The 17,991-nt window shown below is 46.3% G+C and overlaps 1 protein-coding gene across 1 annotated transcript in view; it reads right to left on the bottom strand.

The window, feature by feature from the left end:
- The window catches only part of LOC137383823 (zinc finger protein 76-like), an 87,338-nt gene that overhangs the window by 22,088 nt on the left and 47,259 nt on the right, over window positions 1-17,991 (bottom strand). The window contains exons 6-7 of the mRNA XM_068057093.1: window positions 9,913-9,987; window positions 8,586-8,702 (exon numbers count right to left, since the gene is read on the bottom strand). Coding sequence (XP_067913194.1) covers window positions 8,586-8,702; window positions 9,913-9,987 — 192 coding nt within the window. The remainder of the gene's footprint in view (window positions 1-8,585; window positions 8,703-9,912; window positions 9,988-17,991) is intronic.

Raw genomic sequence — 17,991 nt, 5'->3', positions numbered from 1 at the left:
ATTCCTGTCTCTCCTTAAGCCATGTTTCTGTAATAGTTATGATATCATACTGCCATGTGTCTATCTGTGCCTTCAGCTTGTCTGCTTTATTTGCTTTACTCCTTGCATTGAAGTTGATACCATTGAGCACTGCCAAACTTTTTTTTATTTTCTAACCTTTGTTTCCTCTGCCTTCCCGACTCATGCACTAATTTTCTGCCTTCCATTTTCATTTCTGATTTTGTCCCAACTGAGTCTACCCTCAGGTCCCCATCCCCCTGCCAAGCTAGTTTAAACCCTCCCCAACAGCACGAGCAAAACATCCCACAAGGAAATCAGTCCCGGCTCCGTTTAGGTGCAACCTATCTGGCCTGTACAAAGCCAGTACTAAAGTCCCAAGAATCTAAAGTCCTCCCTCCTGCACCAACTTTTCAGCCACGTATTCATCTATCTTATCCTTCTATTCTTGTACTCACCTGTGCGTGCCACTGGGAGTAATCCGGAGATTACTACTTTTGAAGTCCTGCTTGCTAATTTCTTACCTAGCTCAGTAAACTCTTTCTGCAGGACCACATCTCTCTTTTTACCTGTCTTTGGTACCAATGTGGACCATGACTGCTGGCTGTTCACCATCCCCACTCAGGATGCTCTGCAGTCATTCAGTGACCCTGGCACCAGGGAGGCAACATACAAACTTGGATTCATGTTTGCGGTCACAGAAAAGCGGGTCTGTTCCCCTGACTATCGAATCGCCTATCACTATCGCTCTTCTAGTCTTCAACCTCACAGATGCCAGTCTTTAGCCAATCCAATTCACTCCACGTGATATCAAGAAATGGCTGAAGGTACTGGATGTTGCAAAGGCTATGGGCCCTGACAAAATTCTGGCAATAGTACTGAAGACCTGTGCTCCAGAACCAGCCACGGCCCGAGCCAAGCTGTTCCAGTACAGTTACAACATTAGCAGCTACTGGGCAACGTGGAAAATTGCCCAGGTGTATCCTGTGCACAAAAGGCAGGACAAATCCAACCCACCCAATTACCGCCCTATCAAGTCTACTCCCGACCATCAGCAATATGGAAGGGGTTGTCGATAGTGCTATCAAGCAGCATTGGCTTAGCAATAACCTGCTCACTGATGCACAATTTGGGTTCTGCCAGGGCCACTCAGCTGCTGACCTCATTACAGCCTTGATCCAAACATGGACAAAAGAGCTGAACTCCAGAGATGAGGTGAGAGTGATTGCCCTTGACATCAAAGTAGCATTTGACTGTGTATGGCATTAAGGAGCTCTAGCACAACTGGAGTCAATGGGAATCAGCCATTCCCACAACTGGAAATTACTGTGCCTCTATTATTTAAATTGGGGTGAGCGGAGGCAGGAACCTGTCCAGTGTGCAGGATACAGGACATTACTGAATAGTGCGAAAGCAGCAGGGGCGGCCGATACCATGGTGCCTGCACCAAATTCCACCAATCAGCGCGAACGCTGTCTGGGCAGCCCCCGTCAGTCATGGAGTGACCAATCACAGACAGGGTCCCCCTGCCCGTCAGACACTGGTCCCGCCTACACCCTCCACCTGACGTACTTGGGAGCCGTCAATCAGAGCTGAGCCACAGGCAGATTCGTGAACCGGATGGAAACCTTCAGCGGGCCAGATTCTGGCTCGTAGACCATATGTTGGACAACCCTGATATACAATATGCACTGCAGCAACTCACCTAGGCTCCTTCGACAGCACCTTCCAAACCCGCGACCTCTACTACCCGGAAGGACAAGAGCAGCTGCAAGTTCCCCTCCAAGCCACCCACCATCCTGATTTGAAACTATATCGCTGTTCCTTCGCTGTTGCTGGGTTAAAATCCTGGAACTCCCTTCCTAACAGCACTATTGGTTCACCTACACCCCAATGACTGCAGCGGTTCAACAAGGTAGCTCACCACCACCTTCTCAAGGGCAATTAGGGATGGGCAATAAATGCTGGCCTAGCCAGCGACGCCCACATCCCCCGAACAATTTTAAAAAATCACAGCTCACCAGGCAGCAAGCTGGAGTGGAAGCCCGGTTAATATTATTCCACTTAGCAACATCTGCTGAGAACAGAGAAGCAACACAGATTAGGGATGGAACAAGACACCTTCCAGGTTTGAATGGCTCACTCACATACCAAGCCAATGGGTCTAGTTATTGTGTATTAGGTATAAATCATTACTGGTTTTCGGTAGTGTTTTATTACTTCCTTTCTGAAATGTGTTCTGCAGAACTTCCTTGACCAGTACGTTCTCAGTCCATCTAGGAAGGACGCATTGCTGGATCTGGTGCTGGGGATTGAGGTGGGCCAAGTGTCTGTGGGGGAACTTTGGATATGAGTGATCATTGTATCATAAAGGTTTAGATTAGTAATGGAGAAGAGCAAGGAACAATCTAAAGTAGAACATCTAAATTGTAAGAGGGCTAACCTCAATGTGATGAGAGGTAAAGGCCTGCTGCCCAACGGGACTCAACGACATGTGTTGGGTTCGGGTCGGGCCGGGTCGCACTTCCGGGTCTGGCATTCGGGCTCTGGTCGGGCCGGGTCGCACACGCTCTATCACAGGTAAGTGGCTCCACTGTTAATTTAATTTTTGGACTAGAAAGGTAGTTTTGTTACAGTTATTTTAAGCTTGTGCAGATCAGCAAGAAAGTGAAAAACGGAAGGTAAGTTAACTGATGGTTGGGTCGGGTGCAGGAAAAAATGGAAGGACTTGGGCCAGGTCGGGCTCAAGTCGGATGTGGTTCTGTCGGGCTCGGGTTGGGTTTTTTTTTTGCAGACCCGAGCAGGCCTTTAATGAGAGGGGATCTAGCCAGGGTAAAATGGAATCAAAGACTGACAAGAAAAATGGTAATGGAACAAAGGGTGATCTTTAAAAGAGGAGACGTTTCAGGTACAGGCTAGGTTCATTCCAACAAGGGCGAGAGATAGGGAACCCAAAGCCAGGGCTCCTTGAATGACGAGGGAGATAGAGAATATGATAAAACAAAGAAAGAGGATGTATTATGCATGTCAGATGAATTCTTCAAGTCAGAACCAGGCCAAATACAATAAATTGAGAGGGTAAGTGAAGAGGAAAATAAGACTAGCAAGGCCGGCATTTATTGCCCAGCTTTAGCTGAACTGAGAAGGCGATGGAAGGCCTTCTTCCTGAACCATTGCAGTCCATGAGGTGAAGCTGTTCCCACTGTACTGTTAGCATGAACTGTGATCACAACAAGGTCCAATTTTGTCTTCAAGTGATATCCACAGATAGCAAAGGTTTCTGTATAATAGTCAGGTACCTTTGTTGTGGGATGACCTTAAGAGAGGACCACCTTAAGAGTCTGTAAGTGAGGATCACCAGAGGAAGTGATGTCGCGTCACACATGACCGGGGGTTGTGGGTGTAGCCCAACACAGTAAGATGTTGTTGGTGTGGCTCATGTCGTAGCTATATATATATATGTTCTAGTTTAAGTTATAATAAAAACCCATGTTTTCTTTGGATATTACTTGCCGTCTTGTGAATCTTAGAATAGTTCACATACCAAGGGAACAAGTAATATTACAACCTTAATCGTCCTCTTTGCCCCAGGAACACGATCATCAGCTGCAACAACTCACTATTGCATTAGTTGAAATCTTCCAACTTTGCACACAATGAGAACTGGAGCTGCAGCCTTCATAAACCTATCCATTAAAGACTATCCATTTTTGCATTTAACCAACAAGGAACTCGTCAATTTAACTTATTCAATGGATATTATATATATATTTATGCCCACGTTAAAGCTGTTCTTGCTAAGAGATGCTCCATATAAAATGTTGATAGAAGGTGAGGGGTAGGGTGGTGGAGCCTGAGAGCGGCTGGCTAAACCAACTCCAGTCGTTCGGTGTAAGAGTACAAAAATGACAGGAACAAGGGAACAGGAGTAGGCCATTCAGCCACTCGAGCTGGTTCTGCCATTTAATGAGATCATGGCTGATCTGTATCTTAACTCTATCAACCTGCCTTGGTTCTGTATCACTTAATATCTTTTCCTAACAAAAATCTATCAATTTCCATTTTGAAATGTTCAACTGATCCTCAGCTAAAACAGCTTTTGTTGGGGTGGGGGAATGGGAAAGAATTCCAGATTTCCACTAGCCTTGTGATCCATCCCTGATGGATATGATTGGAAAACCACGGATAAAATCTTTTTCACATTAAATGTAAACTTTTTTTTGTTATTGCTGGGGTATAATATTTGAGGAAACTGGTTATTCCTTTAACAATTTTAGGCAATAAAATAAACTGCTAAAATTTGTATGTGAGCACACAGTGCAATTACAGTACCCGCTGTTGTTACTAGATGGTAACATGAGCTCCTCCATTGAGAGAGTGGCCAAACTCATGGAAAGCCATATGCAGCAGCACTAAATGGATGCGGGAACAGCGCACTGACGTGCACAGAACGCATGCCACACTCTGTCGCATTGACCGGTCAGTGGCGTTGGTGGCACAGAGATGCATGGAGTGGATGCCAGTTACACCCCTGCTTATGCTCCCCTCCATCCATCTGGAGTGACATCCAAGTGCTGAGGCAGTGAGGAGGATGAATGTGCCACCCCTCATGGGGCACATCATCGGCCTCCTTGGCCCCTCTGCAGCAGGGCCCAGTGACTGAGGCTGCTCCTGCATTGACGCCATGCAGCAGCCTCTGGAGGTGCCCCCAAAGGCACCTCCACGATGAGGGCGACCGCCACGTGTATCTCAGCCACAAGCAGAGACAAGCGAGCAGGCTGCTTCCACCTCAGCCGAGACCACAAAGGGAGCACTGTGTAGAAGTGGCTGAGAGTGTCGGGCAGAGTACTGAGTGGTGCACTGGGGTTTATTTCATCTCTAAATGTGAACTTTTTCTCTTTTTCAATACAATGTAAATATTGGCACATGACAACAGACATGTGAGCTTCCATTCTTTAATGGCGACACTGGAAAAGAGGGAAAAGGTGGTGAAGCAAAGCCAGCATCCTTGAAGGGGGGCAGTAAACCGATGAACAGATGTGGATTATTCATTTACGGTAAGAGTTGATCCATTCCAGGCTGCGCTTCAATGGAAGTGCTCTCACAGGCAGCTCAAAGTGAGCTCCAGACCATGCCGTCCTCCTGGGTTAGAAGGGCTCAGTTGAAACGTGCCTGGATCAGATGATCCCTGACATTGATGGCATTCTGAAGAGGCCAGTGAGCCTTATGCTGGCCCCAGCCATCTCCCTCTGCAGCTGGGGCACCTGTGTTCTGTATCTCCCTCCTCCTCTTCCACATCCTGCTCCTCCGATGAGCTGTGTCGTTCCAGGGCAGCACCCTCTTCAAGGTTCTCTCTGGAGTGCCATGTTATGGAGAGTACAGCAGGCCACCACAATGCAGGAGACCCTTGAAGCAGAGTACTGCAGGGCGCCACCCAACCAGTACAGGCACCAGAACCACATCTTCAGAAGCTGAACAGCCTGCTCAATGGTGGTCTTTGCGAGCAGATGGCTTCGGCTGTAGAGCCTCTGTTTTCCATCTTGGGCTGTCATAATGGGGTGAGTAGTCATTTTTTCAGGGCATAACCCTTGTCCCCTAGAATCCATCCACGGTGTTTGGGGAGCGGAATGAAGAGCTGTGGCACCCAGGACCTTTGGAGGATGAAGGAGTCATGGCAGCGGTCAGGACAGCAAGTGCACACTTGCAGGTAGCTCTTGCTGTGGTTGCAGTCCAGCTGAAGGTTGAGGAAGTAGAAGTTGTTCCTGTTGATGAATCTTACTGAGGGGCCAGTTGGCACCTTGATGCCACATGGGTGCATTCAGTGATGCCCTGCATCGGTGGAAATCCAGCGATGGAGGCAAAACCCACTGTCCTTTGTGCCTGCGAGGCCCCATCTCCGTGGAATTGAATGTACTGCCCAGATCTCACAAATAGTGCATCAGTGACATGCGAGATGAAATTGGGTGCAGCCTTTTTCGCGATGCCACCAAAGTCCACTGCTGATCCTTGGAAGGAGCCAGAGGCGAAGAAGTTCAAGATCACAGTGATTTTCACGGCTACTGGCAGTGCATGGCGAGCAATGCTGCGATGTGAGAGGGCCTCTGCGACGAGGGCACAAATCTCAGGGACCATCGACTTGGAAAGGCACAGGCTCCTTCAGCACTGGCTCTCCGGCATGTCCAGGTAGCTCCGTCTTCAGCGGTAGTTCCTATGATGAGGGTATGGCCTCCCTTGCCCCTCATCCCTCTCTGCTGCCCTCCTCATACCTGGGGCCCTGCCTCTCCTGATGAGGATGTTGCTCCTCATCGCCACTGGACCCAGAATCTGAGTCATACTGCCATTGCCAGCTGTTGCCTTTCTTGTGTCTGGAAGCCTTAAACCTTTCTCTTATGCCTCCCCAATTCCAGGAGGGTGATGACCCCCATACTGCCTGAGCACATACAGACCACCCTCCCTGCAACTGTGCACACCCGATAGCACCTGTTTGCCAATTGCTGAGTGTCCCTCTCAGCCGTGCTCCCTTTTATGAGCCCACCTAAGTTGATGGTGCAGCCATTACTTTCTCCCCATGACTGCCACCTCCATGTATCTAATCTTCCCCTGATCCAGCATGCAACCTGTGTGCCCCCACCAAAATCCCAAACTGGCCCTCAACAAGCTCCATAACTACTTTAACTGGCCTCACTGCAGAATTGGGCAGGTTGCTAGGGCCCACCTGCCCCCCTCCTGATGAAACTCGCCAGCGGCAGGAACAGCAATAGGAAACCAGCATGCTGGCTGGTGGTGCAATTTTTAGCGCACACCTACCTCCGTTCCCACTCCTGGTGGGACTGAAAAACCTTGCACAACTATTCCAATGCACTCCTGGCCTCCTACATTGTACCCTTCGTAAACCTGAGGCCACCCAACACTCTGCCACCTGTGTCCCAATTCACACCAAGTTCTTTTCACCCATCATCCCTGTGCTTGCTAGCATACTTTGGCTCCCAGTTAAGAAATGCCTCAATTTTAAAATTCTCATCCATGTTGTCAAATCCCGCCAAGGCCTCGCCCCTCCTATCTCTGTAATCTCCTCCAGCTGCACAAGTCTCCGAAAGATCTGCGTGCCTCTAATTCTAGCCTCTTGAGCATCCCTGATTTTAATTGGACCACCATTGGTGGCCATGTCTTCAGCTGCCCAGGTCCTAAGCTCTGTAATTCCCTTCCGAAACCTTTCACTTCTCTACCTCTCCCTCCTCCTTCAAGAAGCTCCTTAAAATCTACCTCTTTGACCCAGCTTCTAGTCATCTGTTCTAAAATTTCCTTATGTGGCTCAGTGACAAATTCTGTAAATTTATAATGCTATTGTGAAATGCTTTGGGACATTTTATTACGTTTAAGGCGCTATATAAATATAAGTTGTTGCTGGATCCCTGAATACACTAGTGTATCATGGAACATGTAGACCATGGTAAAGGAAAAGAGAGAAAAACGAGACAACAGATCACCATGTAATCAGACTTTCATATATGTTATATATGAATATCCTGCTCACAGCAAGTTTGCATCAATTTGGGCGGCGCAGTGGTTAGCACCGCAGCCTCACAGCTCCAGCGACCCGGGTTCAATTCTGGGTACTGCCTGTGTGGAGTTTACAAGTTCTCCCTGTGTCTGCGTGGGTTTCCTCCGGGTGCTCCGGTTTCCTCCCACATGCCAAAGACTTACAGGTTGATAGGTAAATTGGCCGTTATAAAGTGCCCCTAGTAGAGGTAGGTGGTAGGGAAATGTAGGGACAGGTGTGGATGTGGTAGGAATATGGGATTAGTGTAGGATTAGTATAAATGGGTGGTTGATGGTCGGCACAGACTCGGTGGGCCGAAGGGCCTGTTTCAGTGCTGTATCTCTAAACGTTACTTTCATACATATATATATATATATATATATATATATATAGATGCACATTTATAACAACTCCAGTTGAAGAGGTTAAATCCTGCACGAGGACACTTCTGTTCTGTGTCAACAAGTTCCAACTGCAGAAAGGCAGTGAGGTGTGCTAGGTGGCTACAGTGATGTTTCACTGCAGGACATGCACTATTTTGGAGACTGAGAGAGAAAGAATGCTGCATAAGATTTTTTTTTTTCTACAGATTTTTTTGTGTTCATGAAAATGAGAGGTGTCAGTGGGCAATGGAAGACTGTTTCACTTTTGATCACACCTAGTGCACATACTAGAAATAGCAATGCTCCCTCTACTTTGCTCACAAAACTCAGAATATCGCTCTTTACTGCAGCAGTGTGATACTTCCATTTCTCACACCAGCCATTATTATGGCCCTTCTGAATAAAACTGTTAATTAGTGTCAAATTATGGACAGTTCCATGGATAAGTATCCTGTAGGGTTAAGTCTGTGACTACCCATAATCATTTCATGTTGGATTCCAACAGTCTATACTGGAATCGTTCAAGTGCCAAAGGTCAAGGGACATTGAACAAAGCCCATCCCCAATACTTTATTTTTCAAATTGATGCAACATGCATGTAAATTAATTAGGTGAAGACTCAAGTGCCAAAATGAAACACAAGCCGTGTCAACACAGTTATCTACCTTTAAATGGTGTGCAGTTGTATACAGTCGGCCGCAGCCCTCGAACCCACAGCGGAATGCCTTTTCCCCCACCTGCTGGCCCTTACCACTGACTCGCACTTCACCGTCAATCACTAGCTGTATATGAAAAAGGGGGGAAAAAAATTAATTTTAATGTTAAAGCACTTTGGGTGGCATGGCTCATTAATCCACCTCATGTATGCCTCAGATAACACTGCTGCTTCAGATAACATTCACTCCTCAGCAGCAGCCAGATGGTAAATAAACTTCTGGTCTCAAGATTGCACTCAGATGAGACAACTCACCAGTGGAAAGCAAACTGAAATGGTAATCTGACCCTTATGAGTGAAACACACATGCTGGCAGCTAAGCGAAGGTAGTTTAGGTAAAACTAGAAAACCTGCCATAGTAATTTTATACATTACATTACTACTATAAAGCAAAATGACTTTTGAATTGCACTAAAAGATAAGTGAAATGATACAAATCAGATAATGGGCACAGTCAGAAATACTGGGCATTGGAATAGTTACATCAACAATAATATGCACTTCAGTAACTTTTAATTAAATGCAAATATGAAATGCCTGCAGAGATAAAATTAGTTGGATAACTCAAATTTGCACGTTTGTTTATTAAATTTTAACTGGAATCTAACTATTGACCCTACACAGAAACTGCCGAGTAAAGGATTGACTCAGCTCAATCACTTTCTTTTTAAAAAAAGAACTGCTCTCTGAAATGAATGAGAGTATCCAAGTCTTGGAATATTTCAACCAGAACAATTCACAGATGCGTTCATGAAAGTTTTCATTGAAACTTTAATCTCAATGATGACTAGTTAATGGATCAAACTACCGGGAGTATTGTTTTAATCTTGATAAATTAATGCATTTAAATAGGAGACTTTTACTTACGTTTTTAGAATGCTGAGAGAGATGTGTAATGTAGAGTTAACGCTAGAATTAGAGCAATTTGGTAGAAGTGTATGAAATATGGAGTAATATATAAGTATGTGCAATGTGTTAGTTAATTGTTAAGATAAGGTGTCCCACAGGTGAAATCAGTATCCTCAGAGGAAGGCTGTAATTATTTCAACATAGCAGTTAAACTGCTCCTGATCAAAACCAGATAACAGCATCGTCCAAACAGGAAGTGTTTAACTGCTACTGGTTCTGCTGTAATATCAACTGCAAAATGTCACCTTTGCCACTAATCAGGAAAGGTGTGCCATATTCACCACTTCCCAAGGATTTATTTGTGTACCCCAAGAGGTCTCACACTGATCCTGCATTGGTATGAAATTACGAACAAAATAAAGTGATACCTGCACAGGCTTGTCCTTGCTTATATCTGAAGGCAGTCCAGTAGTACTGCTGACCCCTTCATCTTCCTCAGACACCTGAAAAAACATATGACTATTACCATTTCAAATAAAAATACGTTAAAAGTATTTTAAAACAAAAAGGTTCAAATACTACAAATATAACGTTTATCTCAGATTGCACATGTTCGAAAAATACTATGCTGATCTCCTGTGGCAATGTTTAATGAGTCAGAGGATACATTGTTTTATGCCATCCAGGGGATGACCTCGGGATCAGAGACAAATTAAATTTTTATTAAACCATATTCTGGGATATTTACTGATGCTTTGGATTGAATTGCACAATTCTGTTCATTGTTCTGTGAACATAACCCTTAGTTATGTTCATCCTGTACTTTTAAAGCTGAAAATACACAGCAAAATAGTGTATCTGGTGGAAATGGATACCTGATATTCACCAACACTGGGTAGAGAGATAGGGCCTAGTTGAAATTTGGCTACCGTGCAGCTTGGTATCACTGGGGTCGATCATGGGCTTTGATGGCCTGGGGAGCTGGTCACTGGCCTGGAGATGGGGGGGAACAAAGGCCTTGGGGAGGACAGCAGTCAGGGATCAGATGCCAGGAGGGGTGGGACTGGAGGCCTGGTTGGGAGGAGAGGTGGGATCGGAAGCCTGGTGGGGTAAATCAGGAAGTGGGGGTGAAGGGGGTGGAGAATTAGATGCCCAATCACAATAGTTCCTCAGGCAGGCACACTGGATGCAGGCACACACTTCTTGGATCCACCAAGTCCTCGCCTGGATGTAGCTGCCAGGCTCCCTGCAGATTGGGAAACGCAACCAACCAAAAGTTAGTTGAAAAGCTGAATGACAATGTGGATCACAGCCTCATTATCATATTCAAAGTACTAACCCACCTCCTTGGAGTGGGTTGGCTGCCCGCCCACCTTTCGGTCTCAATTAAAGCTGGAGGCGGGTTTCAGTTGGAAATAAGATTTTTTAAGACTTTAAGCCACCACACCCTGCCCACCCCACCCACCCATTCAACCTAAACCCTTCCATTGTTTTAGCTTAAGATTCCCCTCATGATGTCTGTTAGCAGTGAGAGGAGGGCATCCTAGTCATGGTAGCAATGGCGTGGAATTTTTTTTAAAGAGATCTCCGCAAAAATTTAATTTGGCATTTGTGATTAGTTCTTAGAAATGTACGAGTCCATTTGGTCTCTTTCTTCATGGCTATCTTGCTCTCCATAGCTCACGAAACATCAACAACTAGAATGTTTACATTTTCTTATTATCAATAAAATGCAAGTGATAGAGACAATTAGCAGTTTTCTATTCACTTTCAAAGTTCAACACACTTTAAAAAAAAATCCAAATTAGATCAAGAAAAGAAACTCTTTGCTTCTCTCCTTTCTCTCATAGATATCAAACTATCACCACAAGACAGGTGATACACAAATTATAATTTGTGATTTCATTGACATTTAATTTATCGAATTTCTTTATACAAAAAAACTATAATCAAGATGAGAAAGACAGTCTGTTTATCTTTCTCAACAGCAACTTATATTTATATAGTGTCTTTAACATAGTTAAAAATGTTTCAAGGAGCTTCACAAGAGAGTTATCAAACAAAATTTGACACCAAATCACAAAGAGCTATTAGGACAGGCGACCAACATCTTGCTCAAAGAGGTAGCTTTTAAGGAGCAACTTAAAGGAGGATAGAGAGGTGGAGAGATTTAAAAAGGGATTTCCAGAGCATAGGGCATTGGCAGCTGACTCTTGGGGTTGAATTTTATGTTTTGAATTCCGGTCCCACCATTCGGCGCGGAGTCAGATACACGGGAGATGAAACGGCCAGCCACACACAATTCAGTGGCAGTCGGTCAATTAAGACTAAAGAACTGTGCACTCTGATCAATTGCGTGGTCGGAGTCGGGCCCGGAGGTGGGAGCATGGCGTCAGGTGATGCCTCGGCAGGGTCTGGCGCTATTTTTAAAGGGCTACCAGCCCTGCATTGAACTCTACATTGGGAAGGCCTGGAAGAGGAGTTGGTGACATCAGATGATTAGAGATGGCTGACAGGAGACTCCATGTGACCTCACGCTTTCCTGATGTCTCCCTCCAGGTGCTATTACAGGCTGTCAGGGAGAGGAAGGGCATTTTCTTCCCAAGAGATGGGAGGAGATGACCAGCGAGCCATATCAAGCAGGCCTGGCTCCAGATCGCTGAAGGTCAGCAGCCATGGCATAACCCTGCGCACACGGATACAGTGCCACAAGTGGCTCAATGACCTCATCCAGGTTGCAAATGTGAGTATCATTTAATCCCTTCATCCTCTTGAGACTTGCATCTGTTGAAGTAGGATGTTGCATTGGAACAAGAGTGATCTACCCCCCAGACGTCGGCAAAGGGACCGGGGATGCAACATGTCTGTCAACTTCCTGTCAAGGTGGCCCTGAAAATAGGCCCCTGTCATATTTGAATCTCACGAGATCCCTGGGAAGTGAACACATGTAGGAAGTGTCGGTGTGCCTATGTGTTGGGATTGACATTGCGAGGAATCCAACATTTCGTTTTCCTCTGTCTGCAGGAGAAGATAGTACATTAGCGTAGGGTGAAGACCAGAGGTGGGCTGCCATTGCTGCATATCTTTACACCGATGAAGTAGAAGGTCATGGAGCTTGCTGGACCGCAGGATGGAAGGAGTGTTGTGGACGGAGAGACAGGGGTACCCTCCCAAGATAGTAAGTAGATTTACATGGGGCACAACGCTGTATCTGCAACGATGGAGCCACGCTGCTCATCGGGCATTTGGTGCACACAGGGGTCAGCATTGAAGGGGTGTCTGCAAATGGAGGAATGGCAGGTCCTTGACCCTAAACATGCCTTTATTCTGTCATGCAGGGCAAGCTGTGCCAAATTGGACATCAGTAGAAAATGCTGCAGATTCTGCCACCTCTGAGCAGGAGGAAGGATCCTCAGAGAATCCAAAGGCACCTCATATTCCTCCACCCTCCACCATGCACTCGGTGGGTTTGCGTGTAGGTTTAGATCTGGGCACAGAATCTGGTGATCACAGCACACACACACCCGAGCAGCTGATGGAGGCGGTGACAGCCCATGCCTCTGAGAGTTGGAGGACTGTGGGAGGCCCGGCCCATGCTGAACTCCAGGCTCATGACGTACCTCTAGTTTCAGCAGCAACAAGGGAAATGATGGAGCTGCACTGAGAGGTATGGCAACATCTGGCAGGGATGCCAGCACCTACTCATGTCCAAGCGCAGTCAATGGAGGAGTCCATTGTCTGACTGGTGCACAAGTGGCCTCCTCCATCGAGAGGTTGGCAGATCTGATGGAGAGTCACATCCAGCAGAGCACTCAGTGTTGCTGGATATTCGTACAGCCATCCATATCCTCGTCCTCACCATGGGCGCAAGGCAACAGTGGCAAGGCGTGAGGGAAACTGGGGATCTCGAGTCACCACCAGGTCCTCTTAGGTCAGCATCGAGGCAGAAGTCTACCTTGATAGGAAGTAGGAGTGTTTGCCTCCCGCAGCTGAGGGCTCCAAGCAGGGTGATCTTGGTGCAGACAGCAGCTCCTCTGCCTCACTGCCAGTGTCATCAGTATATCCTTCCCAGCTGAAAGACGGTGGTACTGTTTCTTTGCAGGAGGCCCACAGCATGCAGGGGCTCTCCAGGCCCAAGGCACCCTGAGAACAGCCAAGGTCAGCCGTAGCCACAGGGCTCCAAGGTCAGCAGGCAGCCTCTACCTCAGCTGACAGCGCAGGGGCAGCACCACATAGGAGTTCATGTAAGTGAATTAAGAAATGACTTAGAATCACTGGGTTTTCACGGGTGAGCATTTGTCTATCATTACACTGTCTGCCTCCGTTATAACTGTAAATAAATCTTTACGGCTAGGCATGGATTCCCTCCCTTTTGCTTCCATCAAGGACTTGACCCTTCACTGCATCCCAGCCTCTGGTAAGAAGCTGGAGGCAATCACTGATGCTGCGAGGGCTTAACTCTACAGCTTTACTAGATCAGCTATGTCTGAATGTTCAATAAGACAACGCATCATTAAAGAAGGAATGGTGAAAGATGGCTGCACAAAGGAAGGTCTTTATTGGATAAGGTACAAGGGCTATAAAGGATCAAGTGAAACGTGAATGTATAAGGGCCTCCCTTGCGCGTCTAGAGTACTGTGTACAGTATTAGTCTCCTTATTTAAGGAAGGATGTATAATGCATTGGAAGTAGATCAGAGAAGGTTTACTAGACTAATACCTGGAATGGGCGGGTTGTCTTGTGAAGTAAGGTTGGACAGGCTAGGCTTGTATCTGCTGGACTTCAGGAGAGTAAGAGGCGTCTTTTAAAGGGTGGATGTGGAAAGGATGTTTCCTCTTGTGGGAGAATCTGGAAGTAAGGTCACTGTTTAAAAATAAAGGGTTGGTCATTTAAGACAGAGACGAGGAAAAAATCTTTCTCTCAAAGGGTCCTGAGTCTTTGGCACTCTCTTCCTCAAAAGGCAGTTGAAGCAGAGTCTTTAAATATTTTTAAGGCAGAGGTAGATTGATTCTTGATAAGCAAGGGGGTGAAAGGTTACCAGGGATAGGCGGGAATGTGGAGATAAGGTTACAATCAGATCAGCCATGATCTTATTGAATGGCAGAGCAGGTTTGAGGGGTCAAGTGGCCTCCTCCTGCTCCTAATTCGTATGTTCATATGTCTCTTATGTCCAATGCCATGTTGCCCCTGGGGTTCTTCATTTGGCCTAACTTGCCCATCTTCCACCTCCACATCATCTTCGTCCAAGGAGGCAGTCTGCTCCTCACTTTTCTCATTGCTTACCGGCTCTTCCCTCTGCAAGGCAAGATTGTGTAGCACAAAGCAAACCACAACAATACAGAAGACCCTCACCAGGGCATACTGAAGAGCTCACCTAGACCATTCTAAGCACCTGAAACTCATCTTCAGCAGACCAATGGCCTGTTCAATGGTAACTTGTGCTGTCTTGTGGCAGGCGTTGTACCTCTTCTCTGCATCCATGCGCGGGTTCCTCACAGGAGTCAGCAGCCATGTCCTCCGTGGGTAACCCTTGTTTCCAAGGATCCATCCCTGAAGGCGGGAGGGCGGAAAAGTTCAGGCGCCTTTGACTGTCTCAAAATGTAGGCATCGTGGCAACTTCCCGGGAAGCGTGCACAGACTGCAGGATCTATTTATGGTGGTTGCACACCAGTTGAGGGAATGGAAGCCCTTGCTGTTAATGAAGGTTGCTGGCTGGTGTTCTGGAGCCTTGATGGCTACATGTGGCAGTCAATGACCCCCCTGCACCTGGGGGAATCCAACGATGGCCAAGAACCAATGGCCCTCTCAGCTTATGATTTGGACTCTGTGCGGATGCGCACATAATCTCCGTCCCTCTTGAACAGGGCATTGGTGACCTCCTTGATGCACCAATGTGCGACTGCCAGATTCCGCGAATGTCCCCTGTGGATCCCTGGAATGATCCAATGACACAGAAGTTGAGCCCCACAGTGACCTTCAGGGCCACTGGCATTGGATTGCCACCCAGTCCTCTGGGCACAGCTCATTATGCATCATTGCACACAGGTCAGTGATGGCCCCCCCTGGAGAGCCTTAGTCTTTGTGGCACTGCCTCGCTGACATCTGCAGGTAGTTGAGCTTCGACCTACACACAAATTGGCTTAGTGGCAGGAGGCAGAGGGTAATGGTCGAGGGCTGTTTTTGCGATTGGAAGCCTGTGACTAGTGGTGTACCACAGGGATCGGTGCTGGGACCCTTGCTGTTTGTAGTGTACATTAATGATTTAGACATGAATATAGGAGGTATGATCAGTAAGTTCGCAGACGACACGAAAATTGGTGGTGTTTAGATTAGATTAGATTAGAGATACAGCACTGAAACAGGCCCTTCGGCCCACCGAGTCTGTGCCGAACATCAACCACCCATTTATACTAATCCTACACTAATCCCATATTCCTACCAAACATCCCCACCTGTCCCTACATTTCCCTACCACCTACCTATACTAGGGACAATTTATAATGGCCAATTTACCTATCGACCTGCAAGTCTTTTTTGGCTTGTGGGAGGAAACCGGAGCACCCGGAGAAAACCCACGCAGACACAGGGAGAACTTGCAAACTCTACACAGGCAGTACCCGGAATCGAACCCGGGTCCCTGGAGCTGTGAGGCTGCGGTGCTAACCACTGCGCCACTGTGCCGCCCGTTGTAAATAGTGAGGAGGAAATCTTTAGATTACAGGGAGATACAGATGGGCTGGTAAGATGGGCGGAGCAGTGGCAAACTGAATTGAATCCTAAAAAGTGTGAGGTTATGCATTTTGGGAGGACTCACAAGGCAAGGGAATATACAATGGATGGTAGGACCCTAGGAAGTACAGAAGGTCAGAAGGACCTTAGTGTACTTGTCCACAGATCAGTGAAGGCAGCAGCACAGGTAGATAAGGTGGTTAGGAAGGCATATGGGATACTTGCCGTTATTAGCCGAGGCATAGAATATAAGAGCAGAGAGGTTATGATGGAGCTATATAAAATGCTAGTTAGGCCACAGCTGGAGTTCTGTGTACAGTTCTGGTTACCACACTATAGGAAGGATGTGATCGCAGTGGAGAGGGTGCAGAGGAGATTCACCAGGACGTTGCCTGGGTTGGAGCATTTCAGCTATGAAGAGAGTGAAAAGGCTAGGGTTGTTTTCCTTGGAGCAGAGAAGGCTGATGGGGGACATGATTGAGGTGTACAAGATTATGAGGGGCATTGATAGGCTAGATAGGAAGAAACGTTTTCCCTTAGCAGAGGGGTCAAGAACCAGGGGGTATAGATTTAGGGTAAGGGGCAGGAGGTTTAGAGGGGATTTGAGGAAATTTTTTTTCACCCAGAGCATGGTTGGAATCTGAAAAGCATTGCCTGAAGAGGTGGTGGAGGCAGGAATGCTCACAACAGTTAATAAGTATTTAGATGAGCACTTGAAACGCCATAGCATACAAACCTACGGGCCAAGTGCAGGAATATGGGATTAGAATAGTTGGGTGCTGGATGGCCAGCACAGACACGATGGGCTGAAGGGCCTGTTTCTGTGCTGTATAACTCTATGGCTCTTTCTGGAGTTACTTCCCTCTCTCTCCTCCTTCTCATCCTGCTGCTGCGTTGTTGGCTGCTGAGGTCCCTCCTGTGGATTTAGTCTGTTGTGGTACTGCTGAAGGTACATAAAATCGCTTTCAACTGGCCATTTAACTAGCTTACTTACCTGCCTGCCGCGTCGCCATTAGATCGTCACCCTTCCTGTTTGCTGCCATAGACAATTTCGGGATGGGACGTCACAACGTCAGACCTCCTATCCAACATGTGCTGCCCCAATTTAATGTCTCCCATGCCTCCATACCCATCCACATCGTTCGCTTAAAATTCAGCTCCTGGTTTAATATGCTTACTGAAGTTTCTCGAGTATAATTCGAACACCAACTATATCTATAATTTAGACCAATATGGTTTTTCTCTTTCACTCACAGTTAAAAAAATTAATACAAATGTTACTTCTGTAAAGCTTTATAAATGCCTTCCAGCCTTTCTTCAAATAATTTTGAAAAACAACCAAATTAATGTTGCTAATGACTGAGAGTAAAGCATTCTTCTGATCTTTCGTTTGGCTAGCTTAAATACGACTAATGCATCTTGAGAAATTGTATACACTACATATGCTCAGACTGGAGGGCCTTCTCTCTACTATCAAATCACAGCTATGGGCAAAAACATTAATTCCAATTTAATTGGAAGAGTTTGAGGTCTTCAAGGAAAAACTTTAATGAAGGTATTAAAAGACAAAGGAACAGTTTGCCAAATTTAATCAAGTTTTCAATTTTTAAAATTTTTTCTTGAAACCTCATGTCGGGCATAAGAAATCTCAGTTGGAAAAAAAGATGGCATTATTTAAAAATGCATTTTGAGTAATTGGATTGGTATATCAACAAACTGTGAAAAGTGACATAGGAAAGTCGAATAGAAAATGTGAACATAGAAATTTACAATGGGTA

Source organism: Heterodontus francisci, chromosome 25, assembly GCF_036365525.1.
Source record: "Heterodontus francisci isolate sHetFra1 chromosome 25, sHetFra1.hap1, whole genome shotgun sequence".
Classification (NCBI taxonomy): domain Eukaryota; kingdom Metazoa; phylum Chordata; class Chondrichthyes; order Heterodontiformes; family Heterodontidae; genus Heterodontus; species Heterodontus francisci.
This window is presented reverse-complemented; position numbering and strand designations above follow the sequence as displayed.